This window comes from Siphateles boraxobius, unplaced genomic scaffold (genome assembly GCF_051911475.1).
Source record: "Siphateles boraxobius isolate OS27281-9 unplaced genomic scaffold, OSU_SipBor_1 25, whole genome shotgun sequence".
Taxonomy (NCBI): domain Eukaryota; kingdom Metazoa; phylum Chordata; class Actinopteri; order Cypriniformes; family Leuciscidae; genus Siphateles; species Siphateles boraxobius.
The window spans coordinates 25411761-25428159 of NW_027508866.1; the positions used below are offsets into that span (position 1 = coordinate 25411761).

The following is a 16399-nucleotide window of genomic DNA, read 5'->3' on the forward strand; positions in this document are numbered from 1 at the left end:
CTATATCAGTACTCAATTCAAGTGTGTAAAAATGAAAGCGTATCAACGTTATAAAATTAAGTAAAATTACTCAACTTTTCTGATACTGGTGTTCCCATCATGCACTGGGCCTTAAATAATTAATGAGGTTGATTTCTCACTTTTTTCCAGCTGTATTTACACCGTTTTATCATTGCTTTTGTTGTTAGTAACTTACCATTTTGTGACATTTGGAGTTAATTTTCTACTCAAAATGACACATTCAAACACAAAAAATAGCCATCCAATGTTACAGTTATTGTGTATTGTCTACCAAGTATTGAGGTCTCTGCATTCATATGATAGGTATTTTCTTATAAGTATATATGATGTTTCACACAATGTCTATTGTATTAAATACTTAGATTTTTCTAGGTAAATCATATACTTTAAAAGTGTGGTTTAAATCAATATTATATTGTTTGAGTGAAATGTATTGCAAAGGAAACTTCAACTAAATAGATATTACTCAACCTTTAACTAGCCAAGTTAAAAATACTTATTTTCTTTGTTAATTTATCTTAACTTTCAGTTCACTTAATTCCATATGTGAAATTTACTTTAAAATATGCATGCAAAAACTTGACAAAGAAAAATTAAGTAAAGTTCACTATTTTCAGTGCATTTGTAACACATAATTTCATATATGCAATGGAGAGATTCCCCAACTTTTTTGTCAGCTGAACCTCTTTGACCTAAAATATTTACTTGAAATACCTCCTGAGATTTTAAGTTAATAAGTTAGGCCAATAGTAAAATATCAATAATAATAAAATTAAGTTTATGGTTCTCTGATGTGGTTAATGATCACATGACATGCAGGTAAACAAATAAAATACTTCATCTTTCAATTTGATCATCTTTCATCTGTTTTAATATGATTGTTTTTATTTTTTAATTATTAATTTCAATTTAACATTTTCATGACATAATCAATTACTTAATTACTTAGCTTTTCATTAAATTCACGAGCCCCAGTTTGGGAAGCTCTAACATAATGTAATATTTAATGTACTTCATGTTGCTGGTAACAGAGAATGGAATATAGCCTATTTTCTTTCTCTTTGTATTTTTATATCAATTTGGTACAAGATTATCCTATTCAAATCAATATGATAAATGAGTTAGGTCAACGGTAATCAAAAAGTAGTCTGATTATATTACATTAAATGTGTAATGTAATGGATTACGTTACTAACTAAAAAAATTGTATAATGCAATTTGGAATCAGTAGGCTAACTGATTACAATATGTAAGTAACCTACCCAGCTCTATTGTTTACATATAGCCTACATCACTGATGCCAGGCTTGAAAGGATGTGCTTATAGTTTGAGAATGTGTTTTGTAACAAACTAATACTCTAAGATCTTTTTAACAAATTTAAAATAATTCCACAGATTTTTCCAAAAATGCAACAACAACAACAACAAAAAAATGCTAAAAAAAGCCTTGTATATATTGCTATAAACTATAATATATTTTATTGTAGGCTATATATATATATATATATATATATATATATATATATATATATATATATATATATATATATATATATATATATACACACACACACACACACACAATTATTAAAACCATTCCGCATAATTCCGCAGATCTTTCCAAAATTTCAGCACAGAAATCAATAAAAAATTCCGCAATTGCGTGTGGCCCTGGTCATACAATATGAAACAGATTGTAAAACTGACATTTAGCCTATAACATTAGGGAGGACGTTTTTATTTAAAGAAGGGAAGAAAAAGCCGTTCACAGTTCGGTATGAAGATCATACAATAATCTGCCATTGCTATCTGTTTACATTTCGAATGGCAACATTTAGTGTGAAATGCTCATTTTAATCTTAAATTTCTTAACTTCACAAAGCCGAATTATATGTATAGGCTACAGCCCACTATAAAAACGGAAGGGTCTGATTAATATGAGGAATAGAATGAGGCAGGGCTGCGTTGTGTGTTTTGCAGCGGGCTGAAATCCCAGATGACGTCACGGGGAGAGAACGGGAGAGAGTCAGCAGACACTCAGGAAACACACGCTCCCTTTAAACATCACAGTCATGCCTCAGATGGACCTTTAGACTAGAGGGATCGCAGACCTCAGGAAAAACAACCCACATCCCATCATCTCCATCGTCCACCACGACATGACAACGGGAATTTAAAATTACGACTTTGTACATCAGCGTTTAGGTGAGTTTCTGAAGCGCATCCATTCAAACCAGCGAATTAAATCGGTATTATTTATTATTTAAAATGCACCATATTTCTTATATATAATTTATTATATAACAAGGAATATCAAATTTATAGTGGTACTCACAGTTTAGTGCTGTTTTCTGTTGGTCTGTATTGTTTTCCGCATTCTGCCTACACCACCAAAAACAGCGCTGCATCACATCATGACCCGTTTACCGTCAAATAAAAGACTAAATTTAGATTTCCAGTTTTTGCTTGCATCCATGTGCTCACTGAGCATGTGCTGCTCCTGTATTGAGGCTTTGATATTCGTCCTGCTGGACCAGGGAAACCTACATGTCAGACTGGCAGAGGTCTCATTGGCCAGTATCTATCGACTCTCATTATAAGAAAGCTGAATTTACTTTGATTTTAATTGCATGTATTTTTAATGCTTTATATTAGGGGTGTAACGATACCCTAATGTCACGACTCGATACATATCGCGATACTGAACTCACGACGATATTACTGCGATACTCCAATAGCCTACATATGGTACAAGGTTAACCGAAAATGTACAGTTGATTGACACGCTAAATTTGGTATTACTTTGTGGGTGTAAATGAATAGGCTTGGACTTACTGCTGGAAACCCAAAGCACAGGACAATAGAGACACCAGAATAAAAATATTAATGATTCTGGAGCTGAAAATACTGACTTATTTTAGACAAATATACTTGCACTTGTACTAGATATAGCCTATTTAAAATAACGTAGGCCAGTTTTTACTGGTAACATAGCCTAATACATACAGCATTATCAGGATGCACAAATATCCCCCTGATTGCATTATTATAGGCCTACATTATATTCAACATTATACATAGTAGTTTAATGTAGTACTGACACTAAACTGAACTATCCACAATACATATCGTCACTATCCACGATACATATTGATGCATTTTTGTATTACGATGTATTGTGAAACAATATATTTTTACACCCCTACTTTATATATTTTTATGTTTATATTGTAGAGAGCTCTCTGTAGGCTACTGAAATCATGTTTTAAAACATTCATAGACTTAAAATAATGTAATATCATAATAATATTATAATATAATCTTTGGCTCGTTTCATGATTTATAATGCAAATACAATGTTGTCGATGGGATATCAAACTTTTGGTGCTTGTATTTCATAAACATTCCATTCACTTTGCCTCCATCCAGGTCTTTTCAAGTGCCGCTATGCCAGAACAAAGCAACGATTACCGGGTGGTTGTGTTTGGAGCCGGTGGAGTGGGCAAAAGCTCGCTGGTGTTGCGCTTTGTGAAGGGAACCTTTCGTGAGAGCTACATTCCCACCGTTGAGGACACCTACAGGCAGGTGATCAGCTGCGACAAGAGCATCTGTACGCTTCAGATCACGGACACCACCGGCAGCCACCAGTTCCCTGCCATGCAGCGCCTGTCCATCACTAAAGGCCACGCATTCATCTTAGTCTACTCAATTTCCAGCAAACAGTCTCTGGAGGAGCTCAAGCCCATCTTTGAGCAGATCTGCCTGATTAAGGGAGACATTGAGAACATCCCGATCATGCTGGTGGGAAACAAGAACGACGAGCTGAACAGCCGTGAAGTGGAGAGCGGGGACGGAGAGGCCACAGCCAAGAGGTGGAAGTGTGCCTTCATGGAGACCTCAGCCAAGACCAATCACAACGTCAAGGAGCTGTTTCAGGAGCTTCTGAACTTGGAGAAACGCAGGACTGTGAGCCTTCAGATCGACGGCAAGAAGAGCAAGCAGCAAAAAAGAGCTGAGAAGCTCAAGGGCAAATGTGTGGTCATGTGAAAAACCAAAGTGTGTTTGGAAAACCAAAACGTTTTGCTGATGGCGTTAATGCACCGTTTACACCTGCAGACAAGAACTTTGGAAGAGGAGCAAGGATTTAGTGGGACAACTGTTGTTTACTCTGATATCTTAAAGAAAGAGTTAATCCAAAAATGAAAATTTGGTAAACAAGGCTTTATTTCTTCTGTGGAACACAAATATTACTTTTTTTTTAAAGAAGAATGGGCACTCTTTTCCATATTGAGTAAACGGGGTAATGTCCAAAATGAAAAACAGCAGTTCATATGACTCATGCGCAATATTCCTTAAGTCATTCGCTTACTGGAGGGGAAGATCTTTAGTCAATTTATGATACTTTTATGATGCCTTTTCATTTAGGAGCCTGACTGCACTAGTCCCATCCACCAACATTATATGCAATTATGCAAAAAAGTGAGCAAAATATACATTCTTTACTTATTCTTTGACTTTATTTTCTTTGGAGAAATTCCCCTAAAGTGACATGGTGGTGGAAAAAAACATTAGATGGGAGGACAAATAACAAGTCAATGCTTCTCTAACAAATGTTTGCGTTCAAGGGAGTAACTTTGCGTTCACTCGCAAAACATTTTGAGCTCTTTCTCTTTTTGAGTTTCTTGCTGGAACGCAAGCGTTTTTGCGAGGGTACGCAAAGTTTCTCGGTGGAATGCAAAACATTTGCAAGAGAACGCAAAAGCATTGACAAATAATTTTTCCTCCATCTCATAGTTTTTCCTTCATCATGTTCCTTTAGGGGCTCCGTAGAGAAATGCCTAGAGAACCAATGTTCATAAAATTTTAAAGGATTAGTTCACATCAGAATTCAAATTTCCTGATAATTTACTCACCCCCATGTCATCCAAGATGTTCATGTCTTTCTCTCTTTAGTCGAAAAGAAATTAAAGTTTTTGAGGAAAACATTCCAGGATTTTTCTCCATATAGTGGACTTCAACGGTTATCAACAGGTTGAAGGTCCAAATGTCAGTGTCAATGCAGCTTCAAAGTCTCGACACGATCCCAGCCGAGGAATAAGAGTCTTATCTAGCCCCATTTTCTAAAAAAAATAAACAATTATATTCTTTTTAACCACAAATGCACTAGCACTGTGATGCACCACACATCACGTTATCACGTTGACCTAGTGTTTACAAAGCGAACGTGGAAAGACTAAGTCAAACGCCATTTACAAAATAAATACATTAATAAAAGGTAAAACAATGATGTCGGATGATTTTGACGTTGGAGGAGAAAATTAGATGAGAGATTTTCGCCCTACCGTACATTTTCCACATACGTCAGGTTACCGCCTGACCTTTCCAACATGATTACGTAATGTGTGAAGTCGTGGACGTTAAAGACGATCATTTTGTGGTTAAAAAGTATATATTATTTTTTTGTTTTAGAAAATGAGTGATGGTTTGGCTAGATTAGACCTGTATTCCTCGGCTGGGATCGTGTCAAGCCTTTGAAGCTGCACTGAAACTGACATTTGGACCTTCAACTCGTTGAAGTTGTGGTGTAATCAAAGTTTACAGCAACATCAGTGCCTGGCAACCTGTTCTGCTCTCAGTTTTACTCCCTTCTAGACCACAAAACCCCATGCTAACCCAGTGGACCCAGTGGCAGTACTAATACCTTTTTTAAATCAATAAGCATTTCAAAAAGCAGTAAAATCAGGACAAGGGTTTTAAAACCACTGGCTATTCCTGAGATCGATTGAAATTGGTGCATTAGTTTTATAGCCGTTGTGTTGAGAACAGCTGCCTCTTAGAGCACAGGCTGGGCGAATTTAATGTGTTTATAACAGAGACGTCATATATGGCAGTTCATGATCGCATTCATCAACTGAATGGTAACATGTCAAGGCATGCAGCCAGTAGTAATCAACTAAAATAAGCTAAATGGTTGTTACTGTGTTAGTTGTGCAACTCACTGTCAAGGTTTTAAGGATGGCTGTCATAGTTTTATTATATGCCTTCTATTGGATTGTATCAAAGCTTTAGTTTTATTTTCAGGGTTTTTAGGTTTTCTTTCTATTAATTAGTTAATAAATGTGCTCTTCCAAACACAGAGTTGACTATTTTCCCAGTAATATACAGTATTTGTATGAAGGGATATTATAGTATGAAAGGAAAGATCATCTACAACACAGTCAAATTAAACAATTGTAAATCTTATTGGCAGATTCATTTTTTAACACTGTAAACATGATAATATTAATCGCTGACAAAATTACAGTTGGCAGTGTTTTTTCAAGCGATCTAACATGATCTATCATCTACATGTGTTTACACATATTTAGTGAAATATCAACATGTGCTTTTGAGAGGATAGCTTTTCTAATGATGTATTTTAGCATGACAGCTCTTGTACAGTGAGCTATTAATCAAGTTCAAGTGCTATATTATATTTGTTACAAGAAGAAACTCACTTGTCTGGTTAGAATGAAGTAAACAGTTGCATATTTTCTGTAGTAGAGTATTGGAGAGCTTTATCAAATGTGATATTTAACTTGAATAGCAGAATCTGTGCAAATGTACGGTAGCTAGTGAAAATGTGTATCACGGGTACAGGAATTGCTAAGACCCAAAGCTTACAGTGGGTTTCTGTTATACAGTAGGAGTTCTGATATAAAAATTGTTCTGTTGTTTTGATGAAATGCCTGTATAGACATCATGTGTGCCTACAAGTTTATATGATTGTATTTTAGGTCACAAGAATAAATAATATTATGCATTTGATCGAATGTCTTCATTCGTAAAGTTATTTAGGACTGTAACTAGAAAATGAATCCATCATTTTCACATGAAAGTACATTTTAAGGGTTGTAATAGAAATTTGGCTCCCTTTGTATTCAAACAATTGTGAAAAGATCATTCTAGCAGCTGCCACGTTTATGCGTGTATCTTTTCAAACTGCTTATGAATGGTTTGACTCTGGGCAGAAATGATGCTGGTGTGTGTGTGTGGGGGGAAGGTGCACGGGAGAAGAATTTCTGTGCTATTTAGACATGTCAGAGTAATAAAGCCCGCGAGGCTCATTATCGGCGAGTCAAGTGTCCTACAGTATAATAGAGCACCTGCCAGCACTTAAGCATCAAGCTCTCTCATGATGATGCATAATGCACCATTCATCTGACAAAACACGCTGTCATTTATAAACAACATAAACTAGCAACAATGATATCAGATGACTTTGACATCAAATCTGACAGGAGAATGGCTCCATTTTAGATTATTTTGTTAGTCCACCTGAGAAATTCTGCTAGCTATAAGTAACTACGTGTCAACTTATTATACTAACCCTACCCCTAAACCTAATCTAACAGTGTACTACAGTCTACTTATACTCTAATGAGAGTTCGTTGGCATGTAGTTACAAAAGTAACAAAAGTGGCAAAAGTTACACAACGCTACAAAACAAAATAACCCCTAACCCTACACCATAAGGCAGCTTTTGCAATCAATAGTAAAGACCTTTCGACATGCCCATTACTCCGACCTGCAGATACCCACACTTGAATTAATAAGAGTTAGTTACATGTATTTGCTAGGTAGAAAATGGGAATAATGCCATTGTTTCCTATTTGTTTTTAGCTCTGACTTTGGGGTTTCCCTTAGCCAATCCAGCTTGTAATGAATCCACTGGAGGCAAGTTGAACTGAACCCATGAGCAGATTTATTTAACAAAACTTGATCAAAACAAAGACTTGAAATAAACTTGGAACAAATATAAACTCACCAACAGCATTTACACAAAGCTAGACACCAGACAATAGGAATATAGGGCTATATATACACAAATACTAATGACTTGTCAATACACCTAATAACAATAAACAATAAACCAATGACAAAACAGAACAGAGAACCACATGACTAACAACTAATGAAAACAACACATAAAGCAAGGAGAGCACATGACATGATCACATGAGGAGAAAGGGAAACACATGACTGGCTGTGTCCAAAATAACATACTCTCTTGAGTGGGTACTTAATTTAAATATGTAATAATAATATGTTCTATATACTGTATGAATGTAATCCGGACATACTACATCCGCCATGTCGTCATTATCATGTCAACTACCAGCGTCAGTTGTGTTGCTTCACCGTTATTCACAGATTATATGATTGTTATTATATCACCAAGGACCACGGTTTCAGCTATAAACCTTCTTTACATTTCTACTGAAGAAAAACAACAACACTTGGATAACCTGAGGGTGAGTAAATTAGCAGCAAATTTTCATTTTTCAGCTATCCATTTAAGGACTAAGACAGCAGTAGGTTGATTAGGCTACTGTCCCTTAAAGTACCAATGAAATCAAAATCGTTTTTTTTTTGGCTTTTACTATGAATATGTTAGTCTTACTGTTATCTATAAACCGGTGTGCTCTAAAACAATGACAAAATTCACATTTAGAAGATATATGCATTCAAAATGCACAGTCTCTCACTTCCGCTAATATGGATCAATGATTTTGATGACATCACTCTGCACTTCAGCATCTCATCAGATTTTCTGTCCAATCAAATGCTCTCTAGCATCTGAAGCTCCGCCCCCTACATTATGAATAGACTCTGAAGCTGCGGCTGAAATTGGTCACTTGTTCACATATTTTCTATTTTATATATACTATATACACTTATATACTATTATATTGATCACTTTGGCAGGCTGCTTTAAATGTTATCATCAAACTGGTGTTAATTGACCCAGACAGGAAGTGCAGGCCTATCATATTCATAACAGCCAGTCTCACACCCATGGCTCCCAACCTGTCAGTCAAAGTCTGATAAACTGAGCCAAGCAGTGTGTTGTGTGAGACCAAAGCTTGAACGAGACAAAGGATGTTATAACCCTTGAGATGGAGACATTCATTTACTAATAACTAATAAATGATCAAAAATGAAAGCAATATGAAAAAAGATAACATAAATGGAGTATGTATTTTGCACTCTTGAAACCACACACAGGTTGCTGTAAGAATCCTTAGATCCGTAATTTCCCCTTCTTAATCATATATCAAACACTCAACAGATTGATTAAAACTTTGATTAAACAAACTTTTGATTATCTTTTTCAAAAGAAAAAAAAGCCTGGATGGTGGCCTTCCCTTCTGCATATTTTTTAAAGTGAACAGGCCTCTTTAGTCCCATCGTGTTCCAGACTGTCGTCTTTTACCAAGCAAATCAACACTTACAGTGGTAAGATGATAAACACCCCTGAAACTGCAACAGCTAAAGCTTTCAAGGAAGGAAGGAATCAAAACATGTCCAAATAGATTGTTAGCTTCACTTCCTGTCTCCTGAGATTCCTTCATCTGATCGATGTTTGTCCCAAGACTTAAGAGATAAGGTCCTTCCCCATATCTTCATCCAGCATTTAGCCAGTCTCTGTTTTGGAACCTTTTGTTCTGCTGCAGTTAAATACAACACATTAAATGCACATCTGCCTCAGCAGGATATCTGATAACGACATTGAATGACCATCAATCCAGTTTTTACTAGCTGATAAACTGTCTACCCATGTTAGGCCTGTCATTCTGTATTTTGCCAGTTTGTTGTGCCAGAGTGTAACACTTTCCACCATGTCTGATGATTGAAAGTCCATTGAACCCAATAAAGTCTACAGACTTCTTGTCCTACCTGACCATCAAATCCTCTCCTCACGAGAGAAGGCCTATTTATACATACACCCCTCACACTCAGCTGGTTCCTGTCGCAGCCAGGGATGCAGGAGGAGTACTGGGTTCGGGCCAGTTTCCGAGCTCGGACGGCACGCCTAATACGCCTGCTCCATCTGATTATTTGTAACTGTAAACTCGTGGAACAGCTTATAAACAGCTCATCACTTAACAAATTGACTGACTGTCAGCTAATCTTCAACGTGTTTGCTGTTAAATAGTGATCCTGGGGTGAGCTCTTATCTGGAGTTTGCAAAAATATTTTATTAAAGAAGTCAGACAACTTTGCAACAGATAGTATTCAGTTTACAGTACTAATTCAATTCTATGGTATCTGCGTTTCTATTATAGTTTCGAGTTGACAAAACCAATCTAATTAGCCTTTATTTTGTAGTGGACTCAACCTTTAGAACACTTAGGACAAATAAATAGATGTAGGCCTATTGAAAAGGTTAAATTAATCTGTAAAATGTTGTTAAAAAGAATAAATATAAATGTTGTCAGCAATGATTGTATTATTACAAAGTTGCTGTGATCTAGAGAGAACATTCCTTGGGCGGTGTGTGTGTGTGTGTGTGTGTGTGTGTGTGTGTGTGTGTGTGTGTGTGTGTGTGTGTGTGTGTGTGTGTGTGTGTGTGTGTGTGTGTGTGTGTGTGTGTGTGTGTGTGTGTGTGAGAGAGAGAGTTTACTACTGTGTTATAGTGTTATACTGTACTGTGTTTACTGTACTCTGCTCCTAATGTGTGTGCAATAACTTGAATGGGTGTAATGCAGAGGACAATTCAGATTATGGGTTACCGTACTTGGCCTTCACATGTCACTACTTTACAGACACATTATATGGTCACAGTGCATTTATATTGTTTCATTTAATGTTAGCAGTTGTGAACAGTTTTGTTACTTTTGTGACATTATCTATCTCTATACACACACCTGAAAACGACTTGGTTACTAACGTAACCTCGGTTCCCTGAGAGGAGGGAACGAGTATTGCGTAAGTAGCTTACGCTATGGGGAAAACTCCTTTTCTCGAGAATATTGAAGTCTTTATGTAAAACGCATTGCAGCTGCACAGCTGACAGCAATGAACGAAGGAAGCTCGGTCATTGGCTGTGCTGCGGCAACTTGCTCGAACCAATGACGGGGCGACTCTGAATGCGCGACCAATGAGAGCGCTTCGCGCCCGCGCGCGTCAGAGACCGCCAAGATGGGCGTGGCCAAGAGCTATTTATTGTGCGCCCCGTCATGAGAGTTCTTTAGGTTAAAACGACTGAAGCGAACTAACCAAGCACAAGCACGGCAGCTTACACAATACTCGTTCCCTCCTCTCAGGGAACCGAGGTTACGTTAGTAACCGAGTCGTTCCCTTTCGAGAGGTCTCTCCTATTGCGTAAGTAGCTTACGCTATGGGAACACCATGCAAAACGCCGTGCGTGCTGAACTTCGCCTTATGATAGCCAGAGGCAGGTGCCTGAGCTGAAAAGCAAAGTTATCATCCAACTAGCTGGCAGAGGCGAGCTTTATATGTGGGAAAAATACAGAGCGGCTAGAAGGCGCTCAGTGTGACACAAGCACATACATAATCTAGATACGAACTCGTAGTTCAACTAGTATCATGCTGATAGTACATTGGAATGCAATGTCGGGACCTGTAGGTTGTAGAACCTGATAAATGTGGACGGTGAGGCCCAGCCTGCCGCCGCACAAATATCCTCGATCGGTATCCCGCTCGACCATGCCAAGGAAGAAGCCACACTCCTGGTGGAGTGTGCTTTGACTCCCCAGGGGCATTGAAGTCCCTTAGCTTCATAAGCCAGCGCTATAGCCTCAACTATCCAGTGAGAGATTCTCTGCTTTGAAACGGCGGAACCTTTCGTACGGCCGCCAAAGCATACAAACAGTTGTTCTGTCTGTCTGAATAGGGCAGAACGCTCCAAATACACTCTGAGAGCCCTAACGGGGCAGAGTAGATTAGCGTCGTGTTTGTCTGCTGGAGACGATAGCGCAGTCAGGGAGATAACCTGTGCTCTGAAGGGAGTGGTGAGCACTTTAGGAATATACCCATGTTTCGGTCTAAGGACGACCCTGCAGTCGTTAGGTCCGAATTCTAGGCAGGCAGCGCTTGTCGAAAGCGCGTGCAGGTCGCCCACTCTCTTGACCGAGGCGAGTGCCAGCAAGAGCGCAGTCTTGAGCGAGAGCTGTTTAAGGTGCACGGTTCGGAGTGGTTCGAACGTGGGCCCTTTAAGAGCGTCTAGGACAGTAGCTAGGTCCCAGATCGGCACTGAGGGGGGGCGTGAAGGGTTCATCCTCCTAGCACCCCTTCGGAAACGAATAATTAGGTCGTTTCTTCCCAATGGACGTTCCATTACAGGGTTGTGTGACGCTGTGATGGCCGCCACATATACTTTGAGCGTGGAGGGGGTGCGGCCCGCCTCCAGAAGCCCTTGTAGAAAAGCGAGTACGTTCGTAATCTCGCATGTCTCAGGGTTCAGGCCCTTGGCATTACACCAGTCACTGAACACTTTCCATTTCTGGGCATATAAGCGTCTCATGGAGGGCGCCCGAGCCTCAGCGATGGTTTTTAGCGCTCCGCTCGTGAGGTTCCTGGGAACCCGTTGAGGGGCCATGCATGAAGGGTCCACAGATCGGGGCGGGGATGAAATATCATCCCGCTGGCCTGACTGAGGAGGTCTGGCCTCAGTGGAATCGGCCGTGGTGCAGATTGCATTTGCATCAGATCTGGAAACCATGTTTGGTTCTTCCAGAGTGGGGCTATCAGAAGCACTGCGTTTTTCTCCTCTCTGACCCGACTGATGACCTGTGGCAGCATCGCGATCGGGGGAAAGGCATATAAGGGGCGGCTCGGCCAGCTCTGGGCGAGCGCGTCCGTGCTCTTCGTGAAGAAAAGAGAGCAGTGCGCGTTCTCCTTGGAGGCGAAGAGGTCGATCTCCGCTTTGCCAAAGGTTTTCCATAACCATTGAATCGTCAGCGGGTTGAGAGCCCATTCTCCTGGGAGAATCTTGTCTCTGGATAGCATGTCTGCCCCCTGGTTCAGGGCGCCTGGCACATGCGCTGCTCTCAGCGAGCGCAAGTTGTGCTGGGACCATAAAATGAGTCTCCTGGCCATTGAATGCATGGAGCTCGACCTGAGTCCACCCTGGCGATTTATGTACGACACTACCGTCATGTTGTCCGTTCGGACCAGGACGTGTTCGTTTTTTTAGATGTGGAAGCAGGGCTCTGAGTGCCAAAGCGACCGCTTTCATCTCCAGACAGTTTATGTGTAGGCGCTTCTCCGGGTTTGACCAAAAGCCGGAGACAGGCCTGCCCTCGTAAAGGGCCCCCCAACCTATTTTGGAGGCATCTGTCGTTATCATCTTTCTCCTTGTGTTCACACCCAGACTCACGCCTGACTGGTACCAGTCGGCAGCTTTCCAGTGCGTCAGGGCTTTTATATAGCCGTGGTTCACTCTGATTAAAAAGTGGCCTGAACGCCACGCGTGAGTAGGGACGCGGCTCTTGAGCCAGCGTTGGAGAGGGCGCATATGCAACAATCCTAGCTGGAGTACGGCCGATGCTGAGGCCATGAGACCGAGCATCCTCTGAAACCGCTTGACGGGGGCGCGCGCGCCCGCCCTGAATGATGTTGCAAGGCGCCGGATGGTGAGCGCGCGCTCTGATGAGAGACGCGCTGTCATTTGCATCGAGTCTAGAACTATTCCCAGGAAAGAAATCCTCTGGCTGGGAGATAGTATGCTTTTTGCAAAATTGATTCTTAGACCCAGGCATTCTAAATGGCTGATAATCCAAGATCTGTGTGTTAGCAGCCAATCGTCGTGATAATTCAGTATTCGCACTCCCCTTCGTCTCAAGGGGGAAAGTGCTGCGTCCATACATTTCGTGAATTTACGGGGAGCCAGGGACAGGCCTAACGGAAGTACTGTGTACTGGTAAGTCTGTCCCTCGAAAGCGAATCTCAGAAACGGCCTGTGATGAGGCGCTATTGGAATGTGAAAGTAAGCGTCTTTCACATCCACTGAGAGAAACCAATCTCCTGGGCGTACTTGCGCGAGGATATGCTTGGTTGTTAACATTCTGAACGAGCGAATCATTAGTGCTTTGTTCAGGTGTCTGAGATCTAGGATGGGGCGGAGACCACCATCCTTTTTCGGGACGAGAAAATAGCGGCTGTAAAAACCTGCCTCGCTCATAGAGGGGGGAACAGTTTCCACAGCGCCCTTTTCTATTAGTTTGCGCACCTCGGTGCGTAGAACCTGTGAACACTCCTTTCTCACTTTCGTCTCGACCACAGTCGTAAAACGTGGTGGTCTGCGAGCGAACTGGAGCGAGTATCCGTGCTTTACTATATTCAATACCCATTTCGGCATATCTGGAATGTTTTCCCATGCCGCTGCGTGTACAGATATGGGCTGAATACAGGCTAGGGGCGGGCCGCTGTGACGTAGGGACCCGGCCAGCGAATCGCCTGAGCTCGTAGCTCTCAGAGGCGCGGGCGCGCGCTGAGCAGCTGAGTGAATGGGCGCGTGTGTGCTTACAACAGCGCGCGCTATGTCTGTAAAACTCGCAGCATGAGCTGGGGTTTTGTTTGACACTGTAAGGACAGTGTTTATAAGTGGGGGTGCATAAACAGTGGTAGGCACACGCGTCACTTTTATAATGTTTCCCGCTTTGACTGGGGATGAATTCATAACTGTGTGAACAGTGCTTGTGTGTAGTGGTGCTTACATGACCGTAGGCACGTGATCTACATTCATGGGGCGCGCAGCCTGAGCTGGGAATGAATTTGGCACTGTTTTGACAGTATCTGGGAATGCACACTTTGTGGACATGTGAACCCTTAGTGACACAGGCAGAAAAAGACTCTTTTTGTGTTTTCTGTGCGTCGCCGTAAAAACGGCGTTTGTTTGTTTGCAGGTGAGCGAGCTCTGTGACTGGCCCATTGACTGCTGTATGGACATTTCCAGCCGCCTGTAAGGGGACTGGGTAATGTTTGAGCTTTTGCAGAGAGAGTGGTCCGGCTTTTGCGAGACACGCACTCTCTCTTCTCATTCCTGTGGCTAGGACGGCTTTCGAGGCTCAGGGTTCAGCACAATCTTGGGCCGAGGACCCGGTCGCTCAGGAGGCGGCTTGCGGTTGTGGGAGCGCGAGCGGCGTCGAGCGTCAGCATGAGGCGCGGGCTGAGAGGCGGTGGGAGCTGTTCTAGCCCGCTGCGGCTGTGGCGGTCTCTGTCTGCTCTACGATGAGCTGGAGCGCTTGGGCAGGAAATGGCGCATAGCTTGTGAAGCGTTCTGGGCCTCAGTGAAGCGTTCGGCGAAACCTTTAACCGCCGGTCCAAACAGCCCGCTGGTGGAGATAGGCGCGTCGAGAAACGGCGCCTTATCCGCGTCCTTCATCTCCGTTAGAGTCAGCCACAGATGGCGCTCGAGAACAGTCAAATTAGCCATGGCGCGGCCAATAGACTGGGCGGTGGCCTTCGTGGCTCGCAGAGCTATATCAGTTGCGCTGCGTAGGTCCTTAAAGGCTTCGGGTTCGGGGTCAGACTCGTCCATAGAGCGGAGAAGCTTAGCTTGGAACACTTGAAGTACCGCCATTGAGTGAATCGCTGATGCAGCTTGGCCGGCGGCGGCGTAGGCGCGACCGGCGAGAGCAGAAGTAGTGCGGCAGGGCTTCGAGGGGTGGGAAGCTTTGGCTTTCCATCCGGTGGTGGAGGGCGGGCAGAGATGATTGGCCACGGCCTCCTCGAGAGGCGGCGTTCCCTCGTAGCCTCTTTCCTTCGCGCCGTCCACAGAGGAGAGCGACAAAGAAAAAGAAGGCTTCAGACGCGCAGAGTGGGGGGCTTTCCATCACTTGATGAGTTCGTCATGAACCTCCGGGAAGAAGGGAGAAGGCCTTTGCCGAGGGGCCTGCTGGCGCCCCTGCAGAAACCACTCATCCAGTCGGCTTCGGGTTGGTTCTTCGGGAGAAGACCAATCGAGCCCGAGGTCCTCTACGGCCTTCGAGAGGACGCGGATAATCTCCGTATCCATTGTGGAGCCCCCGCTCGTGCTAGCTAGCGTCGACGGGGCGGGGTCGAGAGTGGAGCCCGGCCAGTCGTCCGATGCAGCGTCGATGGACAAGCTGTCATCCATTCCCCCATCGTCCTCGGACGCGCTGAAAGTCACACGGCCCACCGCTCTGCTAGAGGGGTGTGGGTCCGGCTGGGTGAACTGAACCGGCGGTGGGGAAGGTAAGAGAGGCGGTGAAGCACGCGGAGACTGGCTCGGCGTGACGTCACTGAGCTCCGGTTCAGGAAGCCTCTGTGTGCGGCGCTTTTTCTTAGTGCGCGGCTCAAACAGAGGGGTGGGGGCGATGGGCTCGCTCACGGCGAAAGCGGCGAGGCGAGCCCGCAGTGCGGAGAGACCCAGGTCATCACATTCCGGGCATCCGCCCTTGGTCAAAGCAGCTTCTGCGTGGTCCCGGCCCAGGCAGCGAGCGCAGATGATGTGACGATCCCCGTCCGGGAGAAGGTCTCTGCACGACGCGCAGGAAGGCATTTGAAACAACGCCTCAGAAAATTGCTCTTTTACAAGTGTCGCGGGGCGAACAGATGTAAAGATACT

At 42.8% G+C, this 16399-nt stretch overlaps 2 protein-coding genes across 2 annotated transcripts in view; one reads left to right on the forward strand and one right to left on the reverse strand.

The window, feature by feature from the left end:
* The window catches only part of syk (spleen tyrosine kinase), a 38439-nt gene extending 36063 nt beyond the window's left edge, over nucleotides 1-2376 (reverse strand). The window contains exon 1 of the mRNA XM_077243322.1: nucleotides 2357-2376. The gene's annotated coding sequence lies outside the window, so the exon portion shown is untranslated. The remainder of the gene's footprint in view (nucleotides 1-2356) is intronic.
* diras2 (DIRAS family GTPase 2) lies at nucleotides 2017-6828 on the forward strand. The gene is made up of 2 exons (XM_077243336.1): nucleotides 2017-2226; nucleotides 3451-6828. The coding sequence occupies exon 2, from the start codon at nucleotides 3469-3471 to the stop codon at nucleotides 4066-4068; it is 600 nt and encodes a 199-aa protein (XP_077099451.1). The 5' UTR covers nucleotides 2017-2226; nucleotides 3451-3468; the 3' UTR covers nucleotides 4069-6828.
* The last annotated feature ends 9571 nt before the right edge of the window (nucleotides 6829-16399 follow it).

What these genes read in the sequence shown, in the direction of transcription:
- diras2 (XM_077243336.1), top strand. Translation starts at nt 3,469, where the DNA reads ATGCCAGAACAAAGCAACGATTACCGGGTGGTTGTGTTTGGAGCCGGT.